The sequence below is a fragment of the Oryza glaberrima genome, chromosome 10 (assembly GCF_000147395.1).
Source record: "Oryza glaberrima chromosome 10, OglaRS2, whole genome shotgun sequence".
NCBI lineage: Eukaryota > Viridiplantae > Streptophyta > Magnoliopsida > Poales > Poaceae > Oryza > Oryza glaberrima.
The window spans coordinates 1434159-1443696 of NC_068335.1; the positions used below are offsets into that span (position 1 = coordinate 1434159).

The 9538-nt window shown below is 46.5% G+C and overlaps 1 protein-coding gene across 1 annotated transcript; it reads left to right on the forward strand.

Annotated features, from left to right (window-relative positions):
- Positions 1-782: 782 nt before the first annotated feature.
- On the forward strand, positions 783-3676 carry LOC127786076 (leucine-rich repeat receptor protein kinase EMS1-like). The gene has a single exon (XM_052313403.1). The coding sequence runs from the start codon at positions 783-785 to the stop codon at positions 3282-3284; it is 2502 nt and encodes an 833-aa protein (XP_052169363.1). The 3' UTR covers positions 3285-3676.
- The last annotated feature ends 5862 nt before the right edge of the window (positions 3677-9538 follow it).

Here is a 9538-nt window from a genome sequence, read left to right on the forward strand (position 1 = left end):
ACAACGCCACCCGTTCTCTACGAGGGAGCGAGGAGCATGTTGTTGAGCTGTGATCCAAATTTATTTGCACTTAATAAAATACAGCTTCTGCCTTAGCGAAGCAGAGGCCCGTCGCCGGAGGCTTGGGCCGGAGCCCCCACGGTACGGATCGTCATTCCTTTTAGGTTTCCACCATATATATACCTCTTGTAAGCCGCTGTGTGGCGTTGTAACCTCACCCCCGATATAGTGAAGATATTTTGCTGGCTGACGCTCGTAGTTTTTCTCTCCTACTTTGAGAGGGTTTTTCACGCTAAATCTCGTGTCTTCTGTGATTGATCTGTTGTTTTTTATCGTTTTTTTGCCTATCGTTTCCTAACACATGCTAGGAACTTGACATGTAGGTGGTAGGCTGGGGCTGAATATCACCTAAGACATGTTTGGTTGTAGTTGTAGATTTTAGAAAATAAACTAGAAGCCAGAAGATGAAAAATCTAGTTTCTCTATATTTTTAGAAGCTGGCTACCATCCAGCTACTTCTCATGATCTTAAACTTCGTAAACTGGGATTTTCAGAAGCACTGTGAATAGCCTAAAAAGTCGCCACGATTTGGATGGGACGTCCAGGCATCCGGAAGCATGGCGTACAAGATGGGGTACCTTTAAATCGGAGACTGACTGAGTAAAGGCTGGTTGGTTCACACTTCACACACATCTTTTTCGACCAACTGAAGTACTACTAGTTAATAATCTGCCTTTTTAAGGGAGACCGGCACGCAGGCCCGGCAATTCCTACGTACTGTCATGGATGGCACATCTGCCAAGGTTGTGCTCTTCATCGGCGCCAGCTTTAGCTTCTTCCTCATCACGCATGCTCAGCAACAAGCTACTCGTTGCAGACCACAAGAGAGAGACGCCCTCCTGTCCTTCAAGCAAGGCATCACCAACGACAGTGTGGGCCTCCTGTCCTCATGGCGGAGAGGCCATGGCGATTGCTGCTCATGGGCAGGCATCACCTGTAGCAGCAAGACTGGCCATGTCGTCAAGCTCGATGTCAACAGCTTCCTTACTGATGATTCACCTATGGTTGGCCAGATAAGTCCATCTTTGCTGTCTCTCAACTACTTGCAGTACCTCGACCTCAGCTCAAACTTGCTGGCAGGGCCTAACGGCAGTGTCCCAGAGTTCCTAGGTTCAATGAACAGCTTGATACATCTTGACCTCTCCTACATCCCCTTCTCCGGTACACTGCCACCCCTGCTTAGCAACCTTACCAACTTGGAATATCTCGACCTCTCCTTCACATCATTTTCTGGTACACTTCCTCCTCAGCTGGGCAACCTTTCAAATTTACGGTATCTTGATGTTAGTGAGATGCAGAATGCAGTGTATTCGACTGACCTCTCATGGTTAAGTCGTCTGCATTTGTTAGAGTATATTGACATGAGCAATACTACTCTCAGCAAAATAACGAATTTGCCTGCCGTGCTCAATAAGATCCCAACTCTAAAGCATGTCCTCCTTTTGAATTGTTCAATTCCAAGTGCAAACCAATCCATCACACACCTAAACCTTACCCAGCTTGAGGAGCTTGATCTCTCTCTCAACTACTTTGGCCATCCAATTTCATCATGCTGGTTTTGGAAAGTAACAAGCATCAAGTCGCTCCGCCTAGATGAAACCTATCTCCATGGTCCCTTCCCTGATGAGCTAGGCGAAATGGTGTCGCTCCAACACCTAGATTTTTGTTTCAATGGAAATGCAGCCACAATGACTGTGGACTTGAACAACTTATGTGACCTGGAAAGCATATACCTTGACAAGAGTCTGTCATCCGGGAACATAACAGATTTGATGGATAAGTTACAGTGTTCCAGCAAATTGTATAGCTTGAGTTCTATAAGCAATAATATGATAGGAATGCTTCCAAGTAGTATAGAGCACTTCACCAGCTTAAATCACATTGATCTTACTAACAACAGTGTCAGTGGAGTCATGCCACGAGGATTTCAGAACATGGCTAATTTGGAGTACCTACATCTCAGTTCCAATCGACTCAGTGGCCAGATGCCCTTGTTACCGACAAGCCTCAAGATATTGCATGCCCAAATGAACTTCTTGTCAGGGCATCTCCCGTTGGAATTTAGAGCCCCAAATCTTGAAAACCTAATTATATCCTCCAATTACATTACTGGCCAAGTTCCTGGATCTATTTGTGAGTCGGAAAACATGAAACACTTGGATTTGTCAAACAATTTATTTGAGGGAGAAGTACCTCACTGTCGTCGTATGCGAAACTTACGTTTCCTGCTCTTAAGTAACAACAGCTTCTCTGGAAAGTTTCCCCAATGGATCCAAAGCTTCTCTTCACTGGTTTTCCTAGATCTTTCATGGAACATGTTCTATGGTTCGTTACCAAGGTGGATTGGAGACTTGGTGACCTTGCGTATTCTGCACCTGGGTCATAACATGTTCAATGGAGATATTCCAGTCAACATCACACATCTTACACAACTTCAATACCTGAATTTAGCAGACAATAATATATCAGGTTTAATTCCTCTATCTTTGTCACATTTTAATGAAATGACTCTAAAAGCTGTGGGTGATTCAATCTCGACCCTGGCATTTGATGAGTCATTTGATACATTTTCCCTCGGAATGAAGCATCAAATACTCAAGTATGGATCACATGGGGTCGTTGATATGGTTGGAATCGACTTATCGCTCAATCGCATAACCGGTGGAATTCCAGAGGAAATAACATCTCTCGATAGATTGTCTAATTTAAATTTATCATGGAATCGCTTGAGTGGGAAAATTCCGGAGAACATTGGGTCTATGAAATCAATAGAATCACTCGACCTCTCAAGGAACTACCTTTGTGGTGAAGTCCCATCAAGCTTGACAGATCTTACATATTTAAGCTACCTGGACCTATCATACAACAATCTTACTGGAAAAGTTCCATCCGGACGCCAACTTGACACCTTGTACTTAGAGAATCCATCCATGTACAATGGAAACATTGGTCTTTGTGGCCCTCCTCTTCAAAGGAATTGTTCAAGCAATGGTTATGCACAAGGGCATGGTGATCACAAAGGACAAGAGAAGGATTCCAATTCAATGTTCTTTTACTATGGTCTTGCATCAGGTTTTGTTGTTGGTTATTGGGTTGTGTTTTGTGCTCTGCTATTCTACAAGTCATGGAGAGTCACTTATTTCTGCCTTGTGGACAAGGTATATGACAAGTTATATGTGTATGTGGTCATTACTTGGACCAGATGGATGAACACTACAAATTAATTAAGCACAGTAATGAAATGTGTTACTAGCATTAAGCAGGTTCTACTTCCGTTTATAGTCATTTTCTGTTTTTGGTGGCTTTGTAATAATGGATGAATTTACACTTGTGGGACATTTTGAATCCCATACGTGATTCAATTTCCATTAGATTTTTTTTTAGTTGTGACTAGAATTTCTATGTGTTATAATGATCCTGCTAACAGTGGATTCGCAATAAGGCCTTGTCATTTGTTTAGGTCAAGCATTTTGTCCTCCTCCCTCCAAAAATTATTATACATATTTTTGACTAATAAAAGGAGGCTCCATATTCGCTCTTAATGCGTAGAAATTCTCACTTTCCTCAAATTAACTTGAATGACCGATCAAGGCGACTAGACTTAGGGTGAATAGGCGCCTCGACAATTTTCTTACGAAATTGATGACCATTTCCTGTTTTTCATCCGACGCACCTCTCTTCTGACACACCATGATCACGTAGTCACTGAGGACCTACTAGTGATCATAGGAGTATGTCGGAAAAACCCAGAAAAATGTGGAAGCCAAAACAAGGAAAAAGAAATCGGAGCAGAAACGGTGATGGCGCCATGGATTTAACTTCAACGTTCTCCCCCCTAATTCTTGTCACCATCGCCCTTGAGCTCAACGATGCCGATCCCATTGCATAACTCCTGGAATCGAACACGGCCGAGCGGCTTCATCAGTACGGCCGCCAGCTGTTCCTCTATACGAACGTAGTTGATGACGATCTTCCCGTTCTCCACGCACTCCCGGATGAAATGGTATCTCGTGTCGATATGCTTGCTCCGGTCATGGAAAACGCGATTCTTGGTGATTGCTATGGCAGACTTATTGTCCACCATGATCTCCGGTGCTCCAGGCTCCGAGTCAAGCAGGTCGCTCAGGAGCCGAGCTAACCAGATGGCTTGGCAGGCAGCAGCTGTCGCAGCGATGTACTCCGCTTCGCACGATGATAGTGTGACCACCTTCTGTTTCGCTGATTGCCAAGAGACAGGACTGGAGTCGTGGAAGGAGAACGCCGCTCGTGCTCCGGCGCGTGTCCAGATCGCCGGCCATGTCGCTGTCGCTGACATGCAGCTCCAGCCATCCTCCTTTCCCCCTGGCGTAATGAACACCATGGTGTCGCGTTCCGCCGATGTACCTCAGCACATGCTTCACCGCTGCTTGATGATCCTCATGTGGTTCCTCCATGAACCGACTCAGGTAGCCGACGGCGTGAGCAATGTCGGGGCACGTGTTCACCAGATAACGCAGCCCACCGATGATGCTGCGATAGCTCGTCGCGCTCACCGGTGGACTTGAGCTTGCCTTACTCAGCTTCAGGTGTATCTCCATCGGCGTGGCGCATGAGTTGCAGTCTCCCATGCCGCTCTTGTAGAGCAGCTTGTCGGCATACGCCGACTGACAGAGCGAGATCCCCGTCTACCCCTGCTTCACCTCGAGCCCAAGATAGTAGGACAAGAGCCTGAGGTCACTCATCTTGAAGATGTTGCACATCTCCTTCTTGAATTCACCGATGTTTGCTTGATTCGCGCCGGTGATGATCAGGTCATCCACATAGACGCCGACGATCAGCTTCGCATCGCCCTGGCTGTGTGTGTACATGGCGTGCTAGGTGGCGCTCTTCCAGAAACCAAGTGACAGTAGGCTGTCGTCGAGCTTGGCATTCCAGGCCGTGGGTGCTTGCCGGAGTCCGTACAAGGCCTTGTGAAGCCGGTAAACCTTGTGCTCTTGTCCCTCAACGGAAAAACCCAGCGGCTGCTGCACGTACACCTCCTCGGCAAGCTCTCCGTTTAGGAAAGCACTTTTGACGTCCATGTGATGGACGCCCCAGCCGGCGTGCGCCGCGACGGCGAGCAGGAGCCGCACGGACTCCATGCGTGCCACCGGCGCAAACACCTCTTCGAAGTCAATGCCGGCTTGCTGGATGTAGCCCTTAGCGATGAGGCACGCCTTGTACTTGACGATGACGCGGCGCTCGTCCTGCTTGACTTTGTACACCCACTTCAGTCCGATCGGGCGGTGCGACGGCGGCGGGTCGACGAGAACCCATGTTTTGTTGTGGGTGATGGACTCCATTTCCTCCATCATCGCGTGCCGCCAGCTCTTGTGTTGCTCGGCCTCCTTGAATGAGGCCGTCTCCTCTGCCGTCACGAAGAACAGTTCACCGGCAGCAGCTCGCGGTGTGAGAGGCCCGGCACAACTGTATCTTCGAGAATGTTGGCGATGGTGCGGTACCGAAGTGGGATGTTGTCGTCGTGATTGGCGTCCAGGGCATCAGTGAGATTGCTCGGTGGCGACACAAACTGTCATACCCTAAAAATCCCAAATATATAAATTGTTGTCTAAATTGGAATTATTAGAATTGTTTTTAAAAGCCTTGAAGAGAAGATCTAATTTTAAATAATAAATTCCAATATAAAATGGGGCCAGATAAAATTTCATTAAATACTTTGCTTGATTCTATAATTCCTAGATTTTTCTGGGATTTATTTGAGCTAAGGAAGTATTTTTAATAAATGGAATTGCATTTCATGAATAATTTAAATTGGAAAAGGTTTTAAAAAGTCTCTTTTGGCTTTGGGCCGAAAGTCGGCCCAAAACCCTCTCTCTCTCCTCCTCGGCCCAAGTCGGCCCAGTCCACAGCCGCAGCCGCCGCTCGCGCGCGCGTCCGACCGCTGACAGGTGGGGCCCACCTGTCAGGTCTTCGTCTTCCTCGCGCCGCCGCCGCCGCCCGAACCCTAGCGTCGCGCCGCCGCCGTCTCCTTCCAAATTCGGCCGCGTCTTTCCTTCTCCGGTGAAATCGATAGAGGAGAAATGATCTTCTCGATCTTCTCTATCTTTTCTCTTTTGGAATCATCGGCTAAAATCGTTTGGAAATTCGTGGATTCGTGGTCGAATCGGATCGGTCTCTCTCCTCCGAACCCTAGACTTTCCTTCTCGTCGCCGGTCGCCGTGGGCCTTCGCCGCCGTGTCCTTGCCCCTATAAAAGGATCCCCGGTGTCTCCGCTACCCGCCGCCACCCTCGCCTTCGTTCCTCGCCGCCCGTAGCGCCCTAGCCCCGTGCAGTCTAGCGCCGCCGTCGCCGCTGTCGCTCCAGCCGTGCGCCGCCGTCGCTCCGGTCGTCGCCGTCGCTCGGGAAGGCCGCCGTCGTGGTCGCCGTCGTGTCGCCGTCCTCGTCCGCCCCTCCGCCGTCGCTGTCGACTGCCGGAACTCCGTCGCCGTCGTCAAGCCGAAGGTTGCCGCCGCTTCTTCCTCCTCGCCGACGTCGTCCGGTCATCGTTCGCCGTCGCTTTGGTCGCCGGTGAGTTCGCCGTGCCGCCCGCAACCCGTAGAGGCTTTCCGTTCGCGCTGTCGTGCCGTGGTTCGCCGGTGAGCTCGCGCGGTTCGGTCGCCGCCGGTGGTGACGTCATCGCCGACGTCATCGATGCCGTCCGCCGTGGTCCGGCCGTGGACCGGTCGATCTCGGCCGTTCGTTTTGGATGGATCGATATCGGCCGTCCAATCTCGTGAACCGCTGTCGTGCACCCGGTCCACCGCAAACCCTAGTCGCTGACGCAATAATCCCCTTTTTCTTTTCAAAAATAATTCATTATTGCGTCATAATTCAATTAAAATCCATATAAGTATTTTAATCCGATTTAATCTTTAAAAATTCATAACTAATTCATCTTAGCTCGGATTTAGTTGGTTCAAGTCTCTAAATTTTTCTAAAATTGAGATCTACATGTTAAAAATATCCACATGTACTGTTCATGATTGTTTATGTGCTGTTTTGGTATTTTTGCTCTTTTTTGTTTAGATTCCGACGTTTCCGGAGAGTCCGTTTTCGCAGGAGAAGAATTTGAGGAGTTCCAAGGCCAGCAAGGCAAGTCACACAGATCCCAAAGAACCTTTTGAGCATGTTGATCCCGTTTAAAGCTATTGTTTCTATTCAACTATTGCATTTATTTTCGAATGTCATTGGGTGGAATTAACCTATTGTTTGTTATAACCCCTTTGTTCTTGATTACTTTATTCCTTGATACCTTGGGTTATTATAACTTGACTAGTTGGGCTTTATATATTGGTTCAGCTAGATATTAGATATGATTGCTTAGCCATGCTTAGAAACATTAGCACACTATTGGGATAACTTATGACTCACTATTATTTAATGATGGCTTAATGATAACTCATGATGATTAATCATGATTGGTTAATTAATTAATTTGCCAACTAAAACCTGATAATGGTGGGTTGTGAGCACATGGTTTTGTTGGTCGTGCTCATGACAATTAAGGACCGGTTCACGAGTTTCGGTTGTGAAACATTAACTGTGCCAACCACAAGCCAGGGTGGGCAACGGCTTTACCTTTTGTATAGCATGGTTCATTGCGGGGCACCAGACTGAGAAGTGGCGGAGATATGCCCACGGGGGTCGCTGGGGAGTCCATGCCTTGTTTATAAGGGGGTGATTATGATCCAGGAACGGTGCGCTGTGGTGGATTGTGTAGTGCGAGGGGTACTGTCACAGCTCCTTTCCGAGGTACCGTGGTGGTATTGAGGCGCATGGTGACATGTCGTGGGGCTGTGTCTTGTGGGTACAGTGGTACACCTCTGGTCAGAGTAAAACTATTCGAATAGCCGTGCCCGCGGTTATGGGCGGGTCTAACAATGTCTTTCGTGATTAGTCTCACACCTCTCATCATAATGAAAGATGCTATAACTGGTAATAATTTGATTAGCTCCTGGTTTGGAATGGTATATTCCTGGTTTGGAGATAGAACTGTGCAGCCGGGATTGGTTGTTCAGAATGGTTGGGCCTATGCAACATGGTATGTTGTATAGCGTTGGATTAATATTGTTTAATTATTACTTAACTGTTTTATTAAATTCTGAAATATTTATTAAATGTTGTTTATGCAAATGAAACCGTATTATGCCATCCTTTGTTATCCTGTGCATTTGCATATTTGCTGCGTGGCTTGCTGAGTATGTCATATACTCACCTTGCAATCATTCATCAGAGGAGGAGTTCTACAGTGATGCTGATGGTGTGGAGGATTAGGTGTAGCCCTGGTCAAGCTGCCTGTGGAGTGGAATCGTCTGCGCCGTTTATCTTATTTTCCGCTGCTTAGATCTTTCTTGATTGAGAGGGACTATCTACCTCTGTAATGACATTTTATTCGCTTATTAATTAGAGTAATAATTGTACTCTATTATCAATTTGTTATTGTGTGCCTCGGCTGATTCCTGGACGAGGGTTCGTGCACATGTAAGCGTTTGGAATTTTGGATAGAAATTCCGGGCGTGACAAGTTGGTATCAGAGCCAACTTGACCTTAGGTTATGCCCAATGGTTACCCATAGAAGCCCTCTAAAAATATTGGAAAAATAGAACTGTTCTCCTCTCTTTCTATTTTAATTAAACCAAACAAATGGCACATGCAGTTTATAATTCCTTTAATTGTTCTCATTTATAAATTTATTTATTATTCCTGTGTTATTAGTACCGTACATCTATTACTGTACTAATGGCTCATTGGCTAGCAAAAATTTTAGAACATTGTTTTATTTAATCTTGCTGCAATAAATTTAGCATATTGATTTTATAACTTTTCTTTTATTTTATTTGAAACCTGTCGTTCAAAAGTGCAAAATTTGTGATCTTGTTTCCAATTGTTTCAACTTATCTTGCAAGCTTGGTTTACTTATTTACCTTTTACTTGGATTTTCTAACTTTATTCAAATTAATCCAAAAACTTGTGCTATTAATTGGACAAATGTCTTAACTCCCTCCTTTCACTTGTCTTTAGATGCCGCGCTACAAGCCTGAGTTCTTGTTTGGTGTTGAGGGATTTATCCAGGAGTTGCGTACGATGTCCTTTGCCATAGGATTTGGGACTGCCCCTATGTATGCCCAGATTCCTCATGATCGGGATGAAGAGAAGTGTCGAGTCAAAGTCACCTTGAACAGTAATAGTGAAGATATCCCATCAGTGATGTTCGAAGCTGGAGGAGGAAATTATATTCATGCATGTCAGGAGGTGGCAAGGATCGCCATAGGAGAGCTCTGCGATCGCTACAGTGATCAGTTGGCCGACACTGAGTATCGCTACCATCCTCGCCAACCCCAGGGAAGTGACCGTGGCAGCTACCTTGAGACTGAGGGGATTGAGAATGATGCTACCACAAGGCATTTGGTTGAGATGCTGTGGGCTATGGATGAGACCGGCGCAGAGGTTGTGCTAGCAG